Here is a 23481-nt window from a genome sequence, read left to right on the forward strand (position 1 = left end):
TTTTTTTTTTTTTTTTTTTTTTTTTTTTTTTTAATGTTTATTTTTTAGTTTTCGGCGGACACAACATCTTTGTTTGTACGTGGTGCTGAGGATCGAACCCGGGCCGCACGCATGACAGGCGAGCGCGCCACCGATTGAGCCACATCCCCAGCCCCTCCTTGATATCTTAAGGTCATTTTATTCCTGGATGCTTTTGTCCCTCACCTCCACCTGAACCCTCATTTTCAGATCCCTATTTTTGTTTTGTCTGCTTACCTCTTTCACTTGACCCTTTGTTTTCCTCATCTCCTATCCTTAGAGAGACCTATAGCTCTGGGGTCATGGTCCTAATCACATCATTCAGGGGAAATGGGGGAGGGCATGGACTGTCAGCCTTCCCTGTGCCCCAAACCTTAGCCCTAGAATGTGGAGCTGCCAGCCTAACATTCGCCCTTCTGAACAGATGGAGTCATGCACACTAACATACCCTCTTGTTCTCAGCAGCAGAGTCATTACTGCCACTTGCTCAGTCACTGTTGTAAACCCTGAGTCAGCTGAACTATTAGGGCCAAACATACTGTTTTTGTAAAATATTTTTCATTAATAAATCTATAAGATAGTTCTATTTAATTCCTTGTCTTTCTTCCCTTTTGTATACTCTTGTTCTTTTGTATTGGGGTAGGGAATCCTGAAATATATGAAATTACTTTTGACTGAGTTAAAATGAGGAGCTGAAGAGGTAATGAAGGCATTTAGGGTGGAAGTTGGTGGGCCTTAGATAAAGTTTTTCTTTTTTTTTCTTTTTTGTGGTGCTGGGGATTGAACCCAGGGCCTGGTGCATGCAAGACAAGCACTCTACCAACTGAGCTACATCCCTATCCCTAGGTAAGATTTCTTATTCCTTTCCTGACAGAGACATTCAATGTAATACACTTCCTTTCTCCATTCCTGAGGGAGACTTTCTGGGCAAACTCCCTACAAACTCATTCCTCATCCAGGTATTCTTGGTGGTACTCTCCCTCTTACAGGTGTGTGGATTTTTTTTCTTTTTTGATGGTGCTGGGGTTCAAACCCAGGGCCTTACACGTCAGGCAAACATTGTAACACTAATTCACATCCCCAGCCCTACCTTACATGTTTGTGATGTGCCTCCCTGTCCCTTCCTTGCTCTCTTCCCATGGCCCTTGTCCCCCTTTTTTTCCCTTCCCGTGGGGAGTTGTGTCACTTCCATGCCAGAAGAATCCACCTTCTCTCAGCCTCACCCCCAAAATCCCTTCTCTGTAAGACATTTTTAAAAAAATTTTATTCATTTTAGTTGTTGACAAACCTTTATTTTTTATTTATATATGGTGCTGAGAATCAAACCCAGTGTCTCACACATTCAAGGCAAGTGCTCTACCACTGAGCCACAACCCCAGCCCCTGTAAAATATTTTTTGAGCTGTCTTTGCAGAGTACCTTAGGGGCTAGGGATATAGCTCAGTTGTTAGAGTGCTTGCCTTGCATGCACAAGGTCCTGGGCTCAATCCTCAGCACCATGAAAGAGTACCTGTTGGGATTTCCTTCCTTTTTTTTTTTTAAATCCCAGGTGCGGGTCATTGAGATTGACACAAAGGAATAGAAAGGCACTAAGACCTTTATTCTACTGCTTACCTCATTACTACAATCTATTATGAACAGATTCTGAGCACATGTTTTATTGAGCAGGATGATTTGCAGGAATTTCACCCTCCATCCCACTTGGCTCCTAAGCCATCAAGATATATATATATACATATATATATATACACATACATACATACACACACACACACACACTCTCTCTATATCTTAGAAGATAAACTAGTTTCTTTCTTTGATTAAACACATCTGATGTCATACACATACTATGCAAAGTTCTACCTCCTTCCCCATGACTATTAGTCACCTTGGACTAAAGTTCAACAAGTCACTTGGGCCCAGATTCTGTGTATGCACAGAGATAAGGAACTAATTTTTAATTCTCTGTTTATCCCTCTGCCTTCCAAACCATTTTTCTGAATGAATCAAGGAAATTATGTCCTTTTCAGGTGAATTCTTCAGATTCTTTGAATATCTTTTAGTGTCATTCCCTCACTTCCCCTGTACTGCTTTATCTGCATTGTTAGTCTGTGCCTTCAAACTCACTTGACAATTCCAAAAGCTAAACACAAGAGCCAAAATTCCATTTCAAATTCCATTTTGAATGGTCATGTCTCTGCTCTAGAACCTACACCTTCTCTTGTTCCCTGCAACTCTTTAGTACTCATATCTAATAGCTAAATTGTTATACTTTTCTGTTAGTGGGAGGTTCTGTCTGAGGTTTGATCGCGTCTCTCCACTTTACTGGGTAATTTGTGAGAGCGAGTGTCATTTTTCGTTGCTCTTATTAATAGCAGCAACTAGCTAAGGACTGCTTCCTCTACTCACTTGCAAAGAATTTTAACCTGATCCCTTGGCCTCGTCCTGTTTCTTTCCTAGCTTCAGTAATTTTGCCCAACTCCCTAGAGCCTGCCCCGCCTCCGCCCCCGCACGCGCACGCGCGATGCATGCCGGTCTTAGCCCCTCTGAAGGGAAAGAGGGTCCGCCATGTTCCCCGGCGGCGCCGCCGTTTGGCTCTGGTAGCCGCCGCCCCCGCCCCAGCCCCGCCCGGCCCAGCGCCTAGCCGAGCCCCGGGAGCATGGCCGCCCAGGAGCCGGCCCGGGCTGCACCGCCCCCACCCCCGCCCCCACCGCCGCCCCCACAGCCCCCTCCGGGGGCTGACCGCGTCGTCAAAGCTGTCCCTTTCCCCCCAACACATCGCTTGACATCTGAAGAAGTATTTGATATGGATGGGATACCCAGGGTTGATGTTCTGAAAAACCACCTAGTAAAAGAAGGTCGGGTAGATGAAGAAATTGCACTTAGAATTATCAATGAGGGTGCTGCCATCCTTCGGAGAGAGAAAACAATGATAGAAGTAGAAGCCCCAATTACAGTGTGTGGTGACATCCATGGCCAATTTTTTGATCTGATGAAACTTTTTGAAGTAGGAGGATCACCTGCTAATACACGATACCTTTTTCTTGGTGATTATGTGGACAGAGGTTATTTTAGTATAGAGTGTGTCTTATATTTATGGGTTTTGAAGATTCTATACCCAAGTACATTATTTCTTCTGAGAGGCAACCATGAATGCAGACACCTTACTGAATATTTTACCTTTAAGCAGGAATGTAAAATTAAATATTCAGAAAGAGTTTATGAAGCTTGTATGGAAGCTTTTGATAGCCTGCCTCTTGCTGCACTTTTAAATCAACAGTTCCTTTGTGTTCATGGTGGACTTTCACCAGAAATACACACACTGGATGATATTAGAAGATTAGATAGATTCAAAGAGCCACCTGCATTTGGACCAATGTGTGACTTGCTATGGTCTGATCCTTCTGAAGATTTTGGAAATGAAAAATCACAGGAACATTTTAGTCACAATACAGTTCGAGGATGTTCTTATTTTTATAACTATCCAGCAGTGTGTGAATTTTTGCAAAACAATAATTTGTTATCGATTATTAGAGCTCATGAAGCTCAAGATGCAGGCTATAGAATGTACAGAAAAAGTCAANAAAACACCATCGTGGATAGGAAGAATTATTAGAAAACTGTCGACAGTTTGCTCAAAAGGGGTTACCCTTCTCCTATAAACACACATCTACACCCTCACCCTAGAAGAAGTTAAACGTTTCTGAGCCAGGACAGACTTGATGGATGTTTACACATAATAGGTAATCAGATTTGTTTAAGATAAATTGAGGGCTGAGAGTTGCTTAAGATTCTAAGTGCTCTGGGAGAGCCCATCAACTTAATACACTACTGTGGAGATTAAAAACAATTCGAACTGGTTTTTCTTTACCATGTAACTTGGTAAGTTGAAATCATTGTAGAATAAAGATTCCCCCACACACACACACCACTTTTTTTTTTTTTTAAAGATACTTATTTTGTTGTATGTTAGTTTTTTCACTCAGCCTCTCAAACATATTGGTACAGTGTTTAAACACTGTTAGCACCGTTTTGAAATCTGAATGTATGCCTTCATTAAAATGCTTTAAAACAAGAAAAACTTTTCCCTTTTCATGTTTTTGTTTTTAAATTTAAAAAAATTCAATTTGAGCCTCTTTTGATTCTTTTTTTAAAAAATATTTATATTTTAGGTGTAGATGGACACAACACAATGCCTTTATTTTTTTTATGTGGTGCTGAGGATGGAACCCGGGTCCTGTCCCTGTCCGTGCTAGGGGAGCGCTCTACCCTGAGCCACGATCCCAGCGCCCCCCTCCCTTTTGATTCCTAAAAGAATGACATTGATTTGTACCTGGGCTAATAGGTGTTCTAAAAGCTGGTAGTCTGTCCAGTTGGGCCAGGCATTGATTGGAATGAGCTGAATAAAGCATTAAGAGAGCCAGGCATGGTGGCGGACATCTATAATCCCATCACATTGGGAGAATGAGGCAGGAGGATTTCAAGTTGGAGGCCAGTCTTACCAATTTGGCAAGACCTTCAGTAACTTAAGACCTTGCTTCAAAATTTAAAAAAGGACTGGTGATATAGCTCAGTGGTAAAGCACTCATGGATTCAATCCCCAATAAATCCTGCCCCTGAAGTTATAGACTCTTTGTTCTGAGATATCTTTAAGAAGAGAAAGAAGAAATTGGTAGTTCATCCTACCAAAAAATCCTGTAATTCTAGGGGGATGGGAATAAAGTATACTATACAGATTGTTTCTGCATTTTCTTACTGTATTTCTGTGTTCACTTCCCTGGCCATTTTTCACCAGACTGTGAAATAATCAGTCACATTTCATGAATAATGAATTTATATTATCCTTATACTTGTGAATCTTCTTGTTCTTGTCATATATATGGTAATGTTTTCTACATGTAATAAAAATGAGGTTCTAAGGATAAAGCTGGTTTTTTAGGGGTGAGTTATGAGTCTAAGACAGTCATATTTATAGTTTATTGGCATGGGGCAAAAAGCCATATGCTTTAGGTAAATAGGAATGGAGCTTGTTAGTACAGAAAATTATAGTTACGGGGTTGGGGTTATGGCTCAGTGATGGAGTGCTTACCTAGCATATGTGAAGCACTGGGTTTGATTCTCAGCACCATATAAAAATGAATAAATAAAATAATGATGGTTCATCGACAACCAAAAAATATTTTAAGAAAATTGTAGTTAAGTACAGTTTATGGATATCATTTATATGTGCTTAGTTGTATACTCTTGGTGAAGACAGCTTTCATTTCTTTATGGAATTTGTTAGTTGGAATTTATATATAGATCACATTTTGAAAGATAGTGTGTAGTAGTAGTAGTCTACTGTAGTAGACTAGTTTGCACTGCTCATGGAGTCTTACAGCTTTCTCTGAAGTTACTTGGAAATCCACCTTTCATATAGATCCCCCAAATCCACTTTTAAATTTCATTTTTAGGCTTTTTTTTTTTCTGTCTTTTATATTCGGTTTTTGTACCAATGTTACAGTTGACTGTCAAGAACATTGGTTCCTGAAGAAAAATTATCATTGTGCTAATTCAGTAAAAGTTTAACTTGTTAAAACAAAGATTTCATTTAATTCCAGGATGTGATGCTCATTTTGCATATGTACCATTTTATAGTAATATTATAGAAACCATCATTGGTATTGAATACAAGTAATCTTTTACTCCCTGGAACTTCTCCTTACTGTGTTGAAATTTTAGGTTTTATACTTCTAGTCAGAAGGCCTACATTTCATGGTCACGTAGGTTTTTAAAGGGATTTCAGTCTTCCTGTGTTTAATATCAGATGCCTGAACTTCACATCTTATAAAGTTCAGGAGATTTGAATACTATAGGTGATTCATGTTTAAATGGGACAAGTTAGCTCATCACTAAAATTATTGGTAGCTCAAACAACTAGCAGTGGAATCATCATTTGACCCAGTATCTTGCTCCTCCATGTATAGCCAAAGGATTTAAAATCAGCCTACTACAGTGACACTGCCACATCAATATTTGTAGCAGCTCAATTCACAATAGCTAAGCTATGGAACCCACCTAGGTACCTTTCAACAGATGAATGGATAAAGAAAATGTGGTATACATACACAATGGAGTATTACTCAGCCATGAAGAAGAATGGCTTTTGCCAATAAGTGGATGGATCTGGAGACTGCCCCCAGAAACCAAAGGTTGAATGTTTTTACCAATGTGTGGAAGCTAAACCACAATAAGAGAGAAGAGGGGAAGAATAGATATTCAGTAGATTAGACAAAGGGAAATGAAGGGAAGGGAGGGAGAATAGGAAAAGAGTGGCATGAATCTAAAATAATTTTCCTATGTACATATATTAATACACCATAGTGAATCCCACCAACGTGATATCCATAAGAAGGGGGTCCTAATTAGAACAAGATATATTCCGTGCCTGTATAATTATATTAAAATGAATTCTATTCTCATGTGTAACTAAAAAGAACCAATAAAAACATAAATAAAACTATTGGTAGCAATTCCATGTCACTGATTATGGATGATTAGGCTCCCTAATTAAAACAAATTCAGTTTTAGGCCCAGTCCAGCTGCTGGCTCAGGTCAAAAACTTTTTTTTTTTTTAAGTGGTTCATAATGGTTATACTTAATAATGGGATTTGTTGTTAAATATTAGTACATGAACAGGTCAAATTTTTTCTGTTTAAAAGTTAATGTAGGCCAAATGATTTAGGTGAGATTTATGTGATTTATATGACCTTTTAACTATTCTGTTTAGCATTTTTCTGTACATTAGTTAAGTTGTAAATAAGAAAATGGAAATAAATTAGGAAGTATCTAGCTGTATCTGCACCAGTACCTTACTGCCAGTCAGCAAAATTTGTGTGGGTAGTTAAAATACAAAAACCTGAATTTATTTATATTACTTTTCCTCCTCCTCTCCAAAGTTTACTTGGCCTGAATTGTTTAAATAATTCTTTACTTCCCCAGTTACTCTAAAAATGGACTTTTTGTTATGTAGACTAGGTCCCAGCTTTGTGAAGTTGGATTGTCCTTGAGATTATCAGTTCTGTTAGTCATAATACAAAAGTCACCATTATCACTTAGAGAGCATGTTGTATATGTTCATTTTAGCATGTACAATGTGACAACTTTCTTTTACATTCAGCATTTTCCCCTTATAGGTTTTATTGACTATATATTATCTTACTTTCTTACTGAACCAAGGTGCTGAAATGTGTATTTTATTTTAGCCTGATGTGGTGTTTTTTTTTTTTTTAATATTTATTCTTTAGGTGTAGATGGACACAACACAATGCCTTTACTTTTATGTGGTGCTGAGGATCGAACCGGGTCCCACCCATACTAGGCGAGTGCTCTATCGCTGAGCCACAATCCCAGCCCGCCTGATGTGTTTTTGATGGGCAGCCTTATGATTTATTTAGGTTGTGTAACCAGCCATTCTGTTTATTAATCTGAGATCATTTGACTAAACTGTTTTCCAGTACCTTAGCTTTATTAGAATTGTTTATTAGAGATTTTCTGGTAAACCACATAGGTCTTGGGGTCTCATAGCTACTTCAGTGTTTCTTACTAGATTATTATTTATTTGTTCATTCTTCCCCGAGTATGTGCTACCATGCCCAGCTGTTTGTTTTTTTAAACCAGATTGAACTTTAATTTTTGTTTACAAAGTCTGTTTTGGAGACTTACCTATATAAAATGATAACTCAGCTCCTGGAAATGGTTTTTCTTCTTTGCTCCCCCATTAAAATGTTGAGCATACTAAAAGCTTCAGTACCATGTGTCCTAGAGAAAGCAAAGGAACAGAGAGTACGTGTGTGTGTGTGTGTGTGTGTGTGTGTACGAGAGAACACTATGATAACAAGTTGTCTTAGAGGGAAAATGCCAAGTAGGAAATAAAGCTCTTCAGTAGAGAGGCAAAAGCTTCAGGTTTTAGAGCTATTGAATGAATTGGCAAGAGTTGTAAAGTTTGGTGAAAAGAACCTTGATTTATTAAATGAGCTATGTTCTAGTGCCAATCGTATGACTTCATTTCACCATAAAAAAATGGCTTTTTATGCACAGAAATGAAATAAGCTGAAGCTAATGGGGCATCCTTGTATGATATATAAAATATATTTTGAAATATCAAAGTAACCCAGTAGCAACTTTTCTTAAAACTCCTGCTGTGTGCTTCAAAACAGACAACAGATGTGTGCAACAGGCAACATAAGAATAAAAGAATAAGGGCTGGGGTTGTGGCTCAGTGGTAGAGCACTTGCCTAGCATGTGTGAGGCACTGGGTTTGATTCTCAGCACCACATAAAAAATAAAGGTATGTGTCCATCGATAACTAATAAAAATATTTAAGATAAAAGAATAAGAATAAAAGGTAGAATACAGTTAGGGTCCTTGGGGAATTCAGTACTTATGAGAAATTAATACATATCATAAGGACTGGCATGATTAATAATTGCCAGATAAAGTGGAAGAGCCAGCAAGTTGTCTGAGTCTGAAGGAGGTAATAATGGCTCTGAACCAGAATGGTCTAGGGAGAGATTTTTTTTGGTACCAGGGATTGAACTCAGGGGCACTCGACCACTGAGCCACATCTCTAGCCCTATTTTGTATTTTATTTAGAAGCGGGGTTTCACTGAGTTGCTTAGCGCCTTGCCATTGCTGAGGCTGGCTTTGAACTTGTGATCCTCCTGCTTCAGCCTCCCCAGCTGTTAGGATTACAGGCCTGCGTCACAGCACCTGGCTTGTTTTTAGTTTTGTCAGGGCTGGGGATCAAATTCAGGACCTTCCACATGTTATGCAAATGCCCTTATCACTGAGCTACATCCCCAGCCCTTTATGTAGGGTTTTTTGTTTGTTTGTTAGTTTTATAGGCAGAAAGAGGCCTTGAAGGATGGGTAGGATTGAAATAGGGGAAGTGTAGGGTCATTTACTTGTACAGCATTTTTTGAGCACCTGCTTCAAAGCAGGCATTGTACTAGGTATGGAGATTGCAAATTGAGTAAGATATTAAGTAAGATTCTTTTACAGTGCTGGCAATCTAGTAGGGGAAGACATTATTGTAAGTAAATAATAAAATGAACTAGAAACAAACTGCTGTTGAAACCACAAATAAGGAATTCACAATCTTAATTTGAAAAGAAAGCATCATTGTTTTGGGATATTTCTTGGAGAATGTGTGGAATTTCTTCAGGCAGAAGGTAGGAGTGGAGAAAACAAGCAGGAAGGCATGGAACTTAGGGGGCAAAACAGGAAAAGTATGGCAATATATGTAAAGCGCTTGACGAGGAGTGGCTGATGAAGTTGGAAAGGATATTTTGTATACCAAGTTCGAGCTAAAATTTAAGCTAGAAAGCAGAAAGATTGCTTCTAAATAATCGATTTGGGATACAAGCTCTGGAAGTCAGACTGCCTGAGTTTGAATCCTAGTTCTACCAATTGCCTTACTGTGGACAAGATACTTAACATTCTAAGCTTTAGTGTTCCCGGCTCCTACTTACTGGGCTTCCTGCAAGCTAGTTAGGCAGGTGCTCTTCCAGTGAACTACATCCCTCAACTACCCCCCACCTTTTTTTTTTTTTTTTTTTTGGACAAGGTCTTGGTAAATTGAAGAGGCCAGCCTAGAATTTGTAAACCTGGATTGCAGATGTTTGAGATAATAGGCATGGAACACACCTGGCCCTAGTTTTTTCATTTATAAAATAGAGTTGATAGCTGGGCACAGTGGTACATGTGGGTAATCCTACTGACTTGGAGGCAGAAAGATTGCAAGTTCAAGGACAGCCTCAGCAATTTAGTGAGATCCTATCTTGGGGGTAGATTATGGAGAAGCTTCAAAGTTGTAAGTAAAGGTAACTAGCTAGAAAGAGATGGTCAGGAGGGGCTTTCCAGATTCTTGATACAATCAAAGACTAAATGAAGAAAAAGGAGTGAAACTGGAACATTAGAGGTTTGATAATTTAGTCAGATTGCAATTCAGGATTTTAGAGGTAGTGCATTGACTACGGAGTAGAGTTCACGCCTCTCAGTTCTTAAATTTAATTAAATATTTATTTTGTTGTGCTGGAGATTGAACCCAGGGGTGCTCTACCACTGAGCTACATCCCCAAAACCCTGTTTTTGGACAGGGTCATGGCTGTGTTGCCCAGGCTGGCCTCATCCTCCTGCCTCAACATCCTGAATAGCTAGAATTATAGGCATGCACCACGGCTTCTGGCCAGTTCTTCAATTTTAGATAGGTCATTCACATGGATGTTGATGATGATGGAACTTAGGATGGAAAGACTTGTGAGCCAGGACCCTGAGTTTAGGATGAATATAAGTAATGACTAGAAATTAAGTAGATGGCAGGGACAAAGGAAAACTAGCTAGAAGGCATGAACTTCAAAAGAAGGAGGCATTCATTTCCTTAGTAGAATGATGATGTTGGAAATGGTATTGAAGAGCTAAAAGACAGCCGATTGTTAAGAGTATGGAAAAATAAGCATCTACTTTGAAAAAAAGTGTTTGAGAAGTATTGTACTTCAGAAGCACATCATTCTGTGAAGAGCTGTGTATGTGTTTAGGGTGAGAAGGAAATATACACATATATTTTAATCTTACAATAAGAATTCTGGAGGCCTCAATGATAATAATTAGGAGGGAGAACAGCCAGAAGAAAATGGTGTGAGGTAAGGGAATATAGAGAAAAGTCATTATATGAGGATAACGACTGTAGTATTTTGGACTGTTGCCAAGGAAGGCAAAGATAGGAAATATAGTAGAATGAACTGACCTCAGGCATCTTGATATTTTGTTCAGTTTATACAGCACTTCATTGGAGTTGGAGGCCCCTTAGATCTAAGAGTGTGAAGCTTTAGCTTAGTGTTAGGGAACATGATTAGTTAATTCCTAGAATTCCTTGTCAAGTGGTAGAAGCAATAAGATTTTGCCTCCCCCTGACCAATCTGTGGTTTGGTTTTCCAGCTTCCTAAACTCAAGTGTATTTTAGGCCTTGGTTTTTGTTTTGTTTTTTTGTTTTGTTTTGTTTTGTTTTTTAAGAGAGAAGAGAGAAAAGAGAGAGAGAGAGTTTTTTAATATTTATTTTTTAGTTTTCGGTGGATACAACATCTTTATTTTATTTGTATGTGGTGCTGAGGATTGAACCCAGCGCCCTGCGCATGCCACAGCTTGAGCCACATCCACAACCCACAGGAAAAACTTTTAAAAGCCTGAAAACAGGATGAAATGCTTTAAAATGCTTTATGTGTTAACAGAAGAAATTATTGGTTGAGATTTTTTTTTCTTTTTCCTTTTTTTAAAACAAAAAAAAATAAGCATTCCTGGGCAGTGGTCCTGGAAGTGCCTTGACACCCTGGGTGTGAGCCCACCCCAACCACACTGCAGCATGGGAGAATATTAATTGGGGTGGGGAGTACTGGGGATTGAACTCAGGGGCACTTATCTTAACCACTGAGCCACATCCCCAGCCCTATTTGATATTTATTTAGAGACAGGGTCTCACTCAGTTGCTTAGTACCTTGTTTTTGCTGAGGCTGGCTTTGAACTCGTGATCTTCCTGCCTCAGCCTCCCGAGTTGTTGGGATTACAGGCATGTGCTGCCGTGCCTGGTGAAAATATTAATTTTTGATGAAAAAAAATTAACTCCATATTGAACAACTTACTTTAGACCAAATTCTGTTTTGTCAGTTTTTTTTTTTGTTTTATTTTTGGTCTGGTTGGATTATCTGCTTCTTCCAAACACTACTGTACATGCCTTGTCCCTCTCATTTTCTTATTCATGGATATATTAAAACTTAGTCCTTTGAAACTCCATATTCTTCACTTTAGTGTTGTATTGTTACAACAACTCTGATTCTCTGTAGTTTTCATCTACTTTTATGGAAAAAACTACCCACTCAACCTGTACCATTCCTTATACATAGCCCAACTGGTTTTGAAATGTAGAAGTCTGCCTTGAGTTGGGAAAAAAAGTAGAAAAGTATAAGTCTGTAGAAAAGTAATTCATGGGTATAAAGGTAGTTTATGCTTTTCTTTTTTTTTCAGGTGAAAAATAACAATATTGCTCTTGGATAAAGAAGTGACAACACCTTGGTGTGACTTAGCAAGCAGTCTAACATTCACAGTGTGCATGAAAACATGCAGTACTACTTGTATCTGACAGAGTAGGTGGAAAAGAGGATGATGTCCCAGGTGGTTTTTAGGAAGTTCTGTATTTTGAACAGAATTCAGCCAAGTGGAATTATGTTGTTGATTGTTAGAAAGTATGATCTGAAATGCTGCACCTTAAAACCAGACACTATCCCTTTTCCTGAGTACATTGATAAAATTTTTTAAAAATATTTATTTTTTGTAGTTGGACACAATAACTTTATTTTATTTATGTATATGTGGTGCTGAGGATTGAACCCAGGGCCTTGCACATGTGAGGTGAGTGCTCTACCAGTGAGCCATAACTCCAGCCCCCAGTGATAAAATTTTTTGTGGCCTAATGAGAAAAATATACTATCTTGATCTCCAAGAATTTGTATTGAAGATATATTTAACCTCATTTTTATAATGTCCGTAGAGTAACTCTTCATTTATTTAGCAATTGATTCATTAAAATGTATATTTTTAAACATACTTTAACTGAGGCTTTTATTTTATTAGGATCTTGTCATACTATTTTTGGAGGAATAAAATGTCTTTTAATGCCTTATTCTAGATGAAGCAAAAAGTAATGGGAATAAAGCTGGACATGGTGATACATCCTAGTGGCTTGGGAAGTTGAGATGGGAGGATCACAAGTTTGAGGCCAGCCTCAGCAACTTAATGAGACCCTGTCTCAAATTTTTAAAAAATAAAAAGTGCTGGGATGTGGCTCAGTGGTAAAGTGTCCCTGGGTTCAATCCCCAGTAAACCCCTCCCCCCAAAAAGGAATACGTGTGTTTCTATATAAATGTGAAGGGAAAATAAGTATGTTCAGATTTTGTTTAGCTGAGTATCAAAAAAAGAAAGAAAAAAGCAGGGGGATTGATTTCAAAGACTTTAAGAAAGGATTGGCATCCTTCTCTCTACCTTAGTTCTTATCTCAACTTTGTTTTTGTTTTAAAGGCTGATTTTATTTTTATGTGGTGCTGGGGATAGAACCCAATGCCTCGAATGTGCTAGGCAAGCACTTTACCACTGAGCCACAACCCTGGCCCCTGTTCTTATCTCACTTTTGAAGGGTCAAGTTTTTCCAAATTTTTTTCCTAGTATGATGTGGTTATTTATTTTCTTTCTTGGGTAATTGATATCATTCTAACATAGCTCCCGCCCCTTTTGTAGTTTGTTTAAATTGAAAAGGAGCTGTTGGTCCTATATATTTCAGGCTTCTATATGATACTTGCTAATCACAGTGATGACCCTAAAGTATCAAGAAAATACTATATATTGTGTGCCCAATTAAAAGAGAATTTTTTTCCTTAACAACTGCCCCCACCCCCAGAAATGAAAGGGTTCTTACATTTCAGTCTTTATTTAGTGGACTTTGACCATAAATTTCTCTCTTTATTTTGAAAAAACAAAGTACTATTTGATAAAGAGTCTGAAACTGCAGTCCAAGTTGATTTTGAATGCTTAAAAGAATTCACCTATTAGGGAAACCATCCCCTTCACAAAAGCCTGGGAAAAAAATACTTAGTAATCAGTTTAACAAAATGGACAAAAGATCTCTCTAATGAAAACTACAGAACACAACCTTGGAAAATGGAAAGATCTCCCATGTTCTTGGATAGGCGGAATTAATATTGTCAAAATGACCATACTACCAAAAGCACTATACAGATGTAATGCAATTCCTACCAAAATTCCAATGATGTTCTTCATAGAAATAGAAAAGGTAGTCATGAAATTCATTTGGAAAAATAAGAGGTCCAGAATACCCAAAGCAATGTTTAGAAAATGATACAGGAGGCATCACAATACCAGACCTTAAATAATATTAAAGAGTTGTAGTAACCCAAATTGCATGGTATTGGCACCAAAACAGACATGAAGACCAGTGGTACAGAATAGAAGACACAGAGACAAACCCACTTAAACAAACTTAACTCATACTAGACAAATGTGCCATAAACCTATATTGGAGAAAAAGAGCCTCTTCAACAAATGGTGCTGGGAAAACTGGAAATCCACATGTAGCAGAATGAAATTGAACCCCAACTCTCAGCTTGCACAAAACTCAAACTGGATCAAGGACCTGGGAGTTAGACCAGAGACCCTGCACCTACTAGAAGAAAAAATATTTCCAATTCTCCATCATATCAGCTAAGGAACTGGCTTCCTTAATAAGACTACTAAAGCACAAGAAGTAAAATCAAGACTCAATAAATGGGATGGTATCAAACTAAAAATGTCCTTCATTGCAAAGGAAACAATCAAGAACATGAAGAGAGACTCTACAGAATGAGAGAAAATCTTTACCACCTGAACCTCAGAATATTAATGCATTTATCTCCAGGTTATATAAAGATCTCAAAAAACATAACACCAAAAAAACCCCACATAACACAATTAACAAATGGGCAAAGGAACTGAACAAGCACTTCACAGAAGAAGAAATATGAATGGTCAAAAAATACGTGAAAAAACGTTCAACATCTCTAGCAATTAGAGAAATTCAAATTAGAACTACATCAAGATTCCATCTCACTCCAGTCAGAATGGCAATTATCAAGAATACAAGTAACAATAAATTTTGTAGAGGTACTCGCACGTATTGCTGGTGGGACTGCAAATTGGTGCAACCGCTATGGAAAGCAGTGTGAAGATTCCTTAGAAAACTTGGAATGGAACACCATTTGATCCAGTTATCCCACTCCTCCGTCTATACCCAAAGAACTTAAAATCAGCATAGTACAGCATTGACACAGCCACATCAATGTTTATAGCAGATCAATTCACAATTGGCTATTCAAAATAGCCAAGTTATAGAAACAACCTAGGTATCCTTCAATGGATGAATGGATAAAGAAACTATGGTATATATACACAATGGAATAGTACTCAGCCGTAAAGAAGAATGACTTTATGGCATTTGCCAGTACATGGCTGGAACTGGAGAATATCATGCTAAGTGGAATAAGCCAGTCCCACAAAATCAAAGGCCGATGTTTTCTCTGATATGTGGATGCTAATCCACAACTAGGGAGGGCAAGAACAGAAGTGCATTGGTTAGACAAAGGGGAATGAAGGGAAGGGAGGGAAGAGGAGAATTAGGAAGGACAGTAGAATTAATCGGACGTAACTTTCCCAGCCTTGTATTTGAATACACAACTAGGGTTACTCTGCATCATGTATAACCACAAGAATAGAATACTGATTAAAATAAGTTATACTCCATGTGTGTATAATATGCCAAAATACATTCTACTATCATGTATATCCAAAAAGAACAAAAAATAAATAATTTACCTGTTAGATTCAGTAAAAAAGGAATCAAATTTAATAGATAAGTAGTGAATTTTCCTAGGTATATAAAATTAAAATAGACCTTCCTATTTTCCATTGCATATTACAGTTGGTGATTACTTGTCAAAATCATAAATATATATTGCAGGAATATAAATACCTACTGAATAGTTACACCAAAGAGAACTTTTGGATAAATTTGCAGTGCAGTATTTTATATATTAAAATATACTGTATCTCATCCAACTTAGATGGAAGTGAAAATGATTTGTGTCTGAAAAGTATGTTGGATGACTCAAAAACTAACTCCAGTGATAAGGAATACATTGATGTTGGAGATGTGCATAATGACTTTTAGTGAAAGTTAAATATAAGTAGGAGAAAACTATCTGCAAATTACCAAATTTGTTATTATAAGTCTATATATGTGCTATGCTAAATAATTTTAAATTTCATAAGTAAACATTTGACTTTTATATACATCCCTAAAAAATAGACTACATTGTTTTTTATGATCTTATTCGGAACATGGTAGATCACTATATATTTGGGATTTGGTTTTTTTTGGGGGGGTATACCAGTGCTTGAACCCAGGGGTGTTTTACCACTGATCCACATCCCCAACCCTTTTTCTTTTTAGTTTGAGACAGGGTCTTGCTCACTTAGGACTTCACTAAGTTACTGAGGCTGGTTTTGAACTTGTGATCTTCCTGCCTCAGCTTCTGAGTTGCTGGGATGACAGGTGTGCACCATACTCCCCTCTGGGATTTCTTTCTATTCAGGTATATGTAGTATTAAATTGTATTTACTGAACTTGGTTTAAGATGAAGAGTTTATAACTCATTTTGAGAGTTCTGCTGAAAATGTTTTGGCCTAAAGAAAAACCTTAATTGTTTTAAAAAGAATTTTAATTTCATAAAACAACTCATTCACCTAATCTTTCTCAACAAAGAAAATGTTATTCTGAGCCCGGCACGGTGGTGCACCCTTGTAATCCCAGCGGCTGGGAAGGCTGAGACAATAGGATCGAGAGTTCAAAGACAGACTCAGCAACAGCGAGGCTTTAAGCAACTCGGTGAAACCCTGTCTCTAAATAAAATACCAAATAGGGCTGGGGATGTGGCTCAGTGGTTGAGTGCCCAAATTCAATCCCAAGTGCCAAAAATGAAAAGAAAAGAAAATGTTACTCTGTATAGCTCAATAAAAAGTACTGTTGGCTCTGGATTTAGCTCAGTGGTAAAATGCTTGCTGTCATGCTCTAAGCCCTGGGTTCCATCCCCAGTACCATAGGAAAAAAAAATTTGATTACCCTTTTAGGAAAAAAGTCATTAAACACACACACACACACACACACACACACTCACTCACTACCCCATAAATGAAGAAGAGACAAAACCCCCTGCTTTTCAGTTTTTATTCTTATTTATTTCGGTCCAATTGATTAGCTCTTATGTTAATATATTGTTAGTGACTAATTTTGTATTGATTTAAAAAAAAAATTTCAGCTGTCCCTTTCCCCCCAACACATCGCTTGACATCTGAAGAAGTATTTGATATGGATGGGATACCCAGGGTTGATGTTCTGAAAAACCACCTAGTAAAAGAAGGTCGGGTAGATGAAGAAATTGCACTTAGAATTATCAATGAGGGTGCTGCCATCCTTCGGAGAGAGAAAACAATGATAGAAGTAGAAGCCCCAATTACAGGTAAATTTATTTATGTTTTAGATATTATTTTTATCATGTCATTATTTATTTGCCTGAATATATAACTATTTCCTTTTCAGTCACATCATATACTGAGTTAATATTACATGGACAGTACCTTGAATTTGTGAATTATTTTCTATACTTTTAAAGTTTCTGCTAGATTTCAGTGAATAAACATGATCCTAAATATAAGTACTGAGATTAGTCTAATATGCTTTTGTGAAGGTTTTATCAGTTGGCTATACTTCAATTTGCTTCAACACTTACTTGCCATTAGTCATTAAGGGCAAAAATACTTTGTCGTTTCAGATAATAAAGGTGATAGCTTAAAGGTTAACAAAAATTACTGAGTTAGCATGGAGATTTTACTACCACTATAATAATTTTGTTATCCCATGACTTAAACACATCCTTGGCTTCCTAAAGAGGAGCTTTTATAAATTCAGATGAAAAGTTTGTTACTGATGATAAATTTGTTATTTCTGTTACATCTTGTTCCAGGTGTTGAGCATAGGAACACTTGGTTACACATCATCCCTATATGATTCTTCATAGACCACTTCTTAGACAATTCTTTATAGCATTTACACTATTATATAAAGGAAATTAGAATTTAAATAATATTTGTTATTTCAGAGGTTTTTTTTTTTCACATCTAATAATCTTCTTGTTTCAGTGTGTGGTGACATCCATGGCCAATTTTTTGATCTGATGAAACTTTTTGAAGTAGGAGGATCACCTGCTAATACACGATACCTTTTTCTTGGTGATTATGTGGACAGAGGTTATTTTAGTATAGAGGTAATAATCATTTACTATAATTTGTTTTGCTGTTAAGTGTTAACATAGATGACTTCCATTAATCCCTGGCCCAGTAAGTTCCTAAAACTATGTTGGATTCTTTCCAATACCTGTTCATATTCTGAAGTTTATAAGAAAAGCTATTATTTATTTCTCTTCTTTCAGACTATTAAATTAGTTTTCTTTATGTTACTTTGTATAATTATAATTGACATTTTTCCCAGGGGAAATAATGAGTAAACTGAGAGGTCTTTATTGCCCTGTTATCTCATGGCTCTAAGAAGCTAATGATGTTTATTTTTGTATCTATTTGTCTCTTATGCCCCTAAAGACATTAAACTATAGGGGGGAGGGAAACAACAAACTAAATTCCATCTGTTTAAATAAAATATAATAATCTTATTGCTTAAGCTTGTATCACTTATCATGTACCTATTAAGACCCCAGTATAACCAAACAACAATAGACCCAAGTATATCATATGTGGAATCTTTGTGTAGTCTGAATATATTATATGGAATCTTTGTTTATTCTGAAAGGATTAATTTGTGTTTAAAAATTGACCTGTTGATCATCAATTGACAGTAGATGATTCTTTGTCTCCTTTTTCTTTTCTAATTATATGAAGTATGGGAAATGTAGAATAATCTGAAATTTTCTAACATATGCACCTCTTCTTGGGACCATATTATAACATTGTTCTGTAACTTGCTTTTTTCATACATCATCCCTACACTATGAATGTCTTTCAAAATCAATAAATATAAATCTATAGCATCATTTTTAATATTTGCATTGTCTTTCATTGAATAAACAAACCATAATGAATTTCTTGTTGCTAGACACTTAAGGTGTTCTCAACGTTTTGTGTCATATAAATGATGCCTCGGTGAGCCATTTTATTCATATATCCGTATACACTTCCCCTTCTATTTTTGTAGAACAGTTGCCTAGAAGTAGAATTGCTAGGTCAAAGCTCAGTTGATACATATTTATTTTATACATTTTAAATTTTCCAAGCATATTCTAAGCACTTAGCAAATATTGATCAATCCTCACAACATTTTTATGAGGTAAGTACTTTTATTTTATTCATTTTGTAGATGAGGAACTTGGGGCTTGAAGAGGTTAAGTAACTTGCCCAAAGTCAGTCATTAGTATAGTTAGTATAGTCAGGCAGTCTGATTCAAAGCTTATACTTTTAATCAGGTCTCCTAATAGATATTGAAGGTTTACCAGATGAATCTCCATGCTAGTTACTGTTGTTTATATCTACTTTTCCAGTGTTTTCAATATACTTTCCTTTCTGAGGTTTACTAAGATTGCCAGTGTGAAAGGGAGTTCTTGACTCTATCCATCTTGTCTCCCTTAAGAATTTTATTATCCTGAGTTTTTGTTTTTCTTCCCATTCATAATCTCATTATCAGCCCCCTTAACCTTCTCTGAATTACCTTGGTGCTTCGAGAAACTTAGAAAGTGGCCCTGACAAAAATTTCGGGGCATTTGGTAAAAACAATACACAATTTTAGGAACTTCAGTTGATAACTAAGCTTGTTGTGCATGTGAATTTTAGTTGGTGACTAAGCTTGTTGTACATGTGTACTGTTTTATAGTTATGATTCATTTAGTATATTTTATTGTTGTAAAAAGAAAATAACAAGAATTAAAATAAACAACATGTTGAACTGGGTGCAGTTGAACATGCCTATGATCCCAGCAAATTGAGAGGCTGAGCAGCCTTGGTAACTTAGTAAGACCCTGTCTCAAGATAAAATTTATAAAAAGAGTCTAGGAACGTAGCTCAGAGGTAGAAAATTTCCTGAATTCAATTCCCAGTACAAAAAGATGGGGGTGGGGGCAACATATTAAGTAAACACATACTTAATAAAGTATTTCACTTTGGGTTTTTGTTGTTACTTTTTTTTCTCGTGAATAAAGTTAAGATCTGAATAGTTACACATTTCAACATGTATTAACTTGTTAAAAATATTTTTTTTATTTTTATGTATTATTATAAAAGCTACACGTTATTTCCATATGAAAGTCCTTCCTGTTTTTTAAGCAAGTAAGTAAAATGTTAGTCTCATTCTTATGTTAAATCTAGTTTTAAAAGATAGCTACTGCACTGCTTCCTTTATTATAAAAAGTGCATTTTCTTTGATTGGTTTAGATAATAGGTGTGTACCTTATGTGAGGCAACATTCATAATCAACCAAAAAAACATGCATACAAAACAAACATGGCCCTTTCCTTTATTAGGCAGCATAGCATAATGCTTAAGATTAGAGGTTTAGAATCCTGTTTCCTTTACTTAGGACTTTTGTGATTTTGGACAAGTTACTTAGCTTGTTGCTTCAGTTTCTTCATTTGTAAAACAGATAATATTTCATACTTCATGGTGTTGTTTGAGGAATAAATGAGAGGGATTGATTACATTGTAAAGTACTCTGTAAATGTTTCCTATTATTTTTTACATTATTATATTAATTTATCTAAGGAAATCAATCTGATAGTTGATTTTCATATCAAACAACTTGTAAATCTAAAGTAATAGTTTATTTGACTCATTGATACAACAAATATTTATTGCTCTTCTATTTGCTAGGTACTTTTCTAGGAATGGAGAATCAGAAGGAATAAGACAACAAAGTTTGTGATCTCATGGAGCTTATATTTTAGTAAAGGACAAAGAAAAATAAAAAAGAATAATAGATTGTAAGGGTAATACAGTTTTAAAAAAGGGTAATACGATTAAAAGGAACAAAGATTAAATTATTTAGTTAAGCAAAAGTACAAGATAAATTCACTGGAAACATTTTCTTTTGCAGTGTGTCTTATATTTATGGGTTTTGAAGATTCTATACCCAAGTACATTATTTCTTCTGAGAGGCAACCATGAATGCAGACACCTTACTGAATATTTTACCTTTAAGCAGGAATGTGAGTACTTTCAGGAGAAATATTTTCATTTTCTAAGTATTCATTTGGAATGATGTAGGTAGTAAGATGTGAGTTATAAAGACTTTGCAGTGCAACATATGAGAACAAATTTTGTGCCCACACATTTAAATATTTGAGTAAGATTGTCAGGTACTTTTTAGTGTTTAATGGTATTTAATTCAGAGGTTTTTGTTTCGATATTTTCTATTAACTTTAATTCTTATAAATGTACTTAGGAATAGTTTGGAGTTTTATATGTATTTTTAATTTTTTTATTTGACACATGATAATTTTTACATTATTTATGGGTTTATATGTAGCTTTCATATTAAGAAAAAATTTCTGGTTATTATTAGATTGCAGATTTTTGTTCCCCAGTCTTGAGAAGTTCCTGTGAAGATTCTTTTTTTTTTCCCATATTTTTTTATTGGTGCATTATGTTTGTACCTGTGAAGTTCTTAATAGTTATTATTTATCCGTCATTATTAACTGTGTGATACAGAACAATACTTGGCCTTTTTTCACACCTTAGATATAATTTAATGTTTATTAGTTTTCATAACTTTATTAATAAAGTTTTAGAGTTAAGTTCTAAAAATAGGAATTCAGTCAATCCTTGGTATCGGTGGGAAACTGGTTCTAGGACCCCATAGATACCAAAATCTGGAGATGCTCAAGTCTCTTATATAAAATGCTATATTATTTACATATAACCTCTGAGCATTTTCCTGTATACTTTAAATAATCCCTAGATTACTTATAATTACTAATACAATGTAAATGCTATGCAAATAGTTGCTATACTCTATTGCTTAGGAGTAATGATAAGGAAAAAGGTCTGCATGTTTAGTATAGAGACAGTTATTTTTTTTTCTGATTTTTTTTTTTCCCTCTAACATAGGTGTATATTTTCTTTTATTATTTTAAACTCAGGAGCACTCGATCAGTAAGCCACATCCCCAGCCCTATTTTGTATTTTATTTAGAGACAGAGTCTCACTCACTCAGTTACTTAGCATCTTGCTTTTGCTGAGGCTGGTTTTGAACTTGTGATCCTCCTGCCTCAGCCTCCTGAGCCACTGGGATTACAGTTGTCTACTACCATGCCTGGCTTTTTCTGAGTATTTTTGACCCGAAGTTGATTGAACTCATGAATGCAAGACCCATGGATACAGAAGACCAAATGTAATTCTTAAATTAAGAATCAAATAAAGGTATTAATAGAGAATTGTGAAAAGAAAAATAGCAGAGGATAATGGCAGAGATGGCATGCTTATACAATTTCAGGAAAGAGGCATATTACCTAAGTGAATAAGATAAAACCTGTGGAAAGCGCATACTTGACCTAACAGCAAACAAGTTAAAATGTTTTATTGAAGCATAGTTCTGGGAAACAGGTCTGTCAGTAAATTAGCAAATTTGGAACCTCTGGTTGTTGGATATGTATTTTCCTATATTTAAATGTTAAAATACTAACCAAAAGATTCTGGGCTAATCCCCCTTTTCTGCCCCTACTCACAGACATTTCCCCAGAAAAAGACACATAGCTAGCCAAAGACCCTTGGGCTTCCCAACACTGAGTCTTTTAACTGTTGCACCCTCTGGATCAGCTTTGTATCATCAAGAGGTCATAAATAAATAAGATACAGCCTGGGCTGTACGTATCTCAGTGGCAGAGCACTTACCTAGCACATGTGAGGCCCTGGGTTCAATCCTTAGTGCCACATAAATATAAACCAAATAAATAAATAGGAATTGTAATGAAGCCCTTTTTATTCCTCTTAGATAATTAGTAAACCACCACCAAAATCCCACCAAAACAAAATATATAGGAATTTAAAGGTATAATGTAATAAAGACATGTGCTTATGTTTCTAAAAGTAAACAACAGATTTGGTGGAGTTTTATCTATCTTGTGTTTCTATATTGAGTTCCTGCTTCACTGCCCATTTTAAGCCTTCATTTTAGGGAACCCATCAGCTTCTCTAACATAGGTGTATATTTTCTTTTATTATTTTTAATGGATATACCTTCAGTTTTACAGTGATGTAATGGTCTTGCCTGTAATAATGATAGTCACTAACTCTTAGAATAAAATAATGTCAGTATTAAGATTATTTTAGTCTTATCAGGCACAGTGGTGCACACTTGTAATCCCAGTGACTCTGGTGGCTGAAGCAAGAGAATCACAAGTTCAGGCCAATCTGGGCAACTTAGTGAGAGCCTGACTTAAAATTAAATGAAAAGGACTTGGGATGTATCTCAGTGGTAGAGTGCTTGCCTGGCATGCTCAAGTTCCTAGATTTAGTCCCCAGTACCACAAAAAGAACAAAAAACACAGCAACAACAACAAAACCCTGTTGAGCCATAAGTACAGTTATAATTTTGCCTTATTTGGCCTATAAAGGTGAAGGGTTGAACTGTTTTTAGAGATTTGACTTATTTATTTTTAGTAATTTTTATGACTCTCTGCTGCATATCCATAATATATTTAAATAGGGGAAATATTTTTCTTCATAAGACTTGATAACATTGTTTGTATTTATTGGTTCTTGTAGGGGAAGGGTC

At 36.2% G+C, this 23481-nt stretch overlaps 1 protein-coding gene across 11 annotated transcripts in view; it reads left to right on the plus strand.

Moving 5' to 3' along the window:
- Positions 1–2554: 2554 nt before the first annotated feature.
- The window catches only part of Ppp3cb (protein phosphatase 3 catalytic subunit beta), a 52034-nt gene continuing 31107 nt past the window's right edge, over positions 2555–23481 (plus strand). For 2 of the 11 annotated variants that reach the window (XM_048808984.1, XM_048808991.1), the window contains exons 1-4: positions 2576–2841; positions 17038–17170; positions 17850–17974; positions 20803–20914. In XM_048808984.1, the coding sequence (XP_048664941.1) occupies positions 2677–2841; positions 17038–17170; positions 17850–17974; positions 20803–20914 (535 nt within the window). In that variant the 5' untranslated portion in view covers positions 2576–2676. Of the gene's footprint in view, positions 3585–16952; positions 17171–17849; positions 17975–20802; positions 20915–23481 lie in introns of those variants that run through there. The other 9 variants (XM_015500483.2, XM_015500484.2, XM_048808981.1 and 6 more) reach the window with 8 other exon arrangements.

This window comes from Marmota marmota, unplaced genomic scaffold, assembly GCF_001458135.2.
Source record: "Marmota marmota marmota unplaced genomic scaffold, marMar, whole genome shotgun sequence".
Lineage (NCBI taxonomy): Eukaryota > Metazoa > Chordata > Mammalia > Rodentia > Sciuridae > Marmota > Marmota marmota.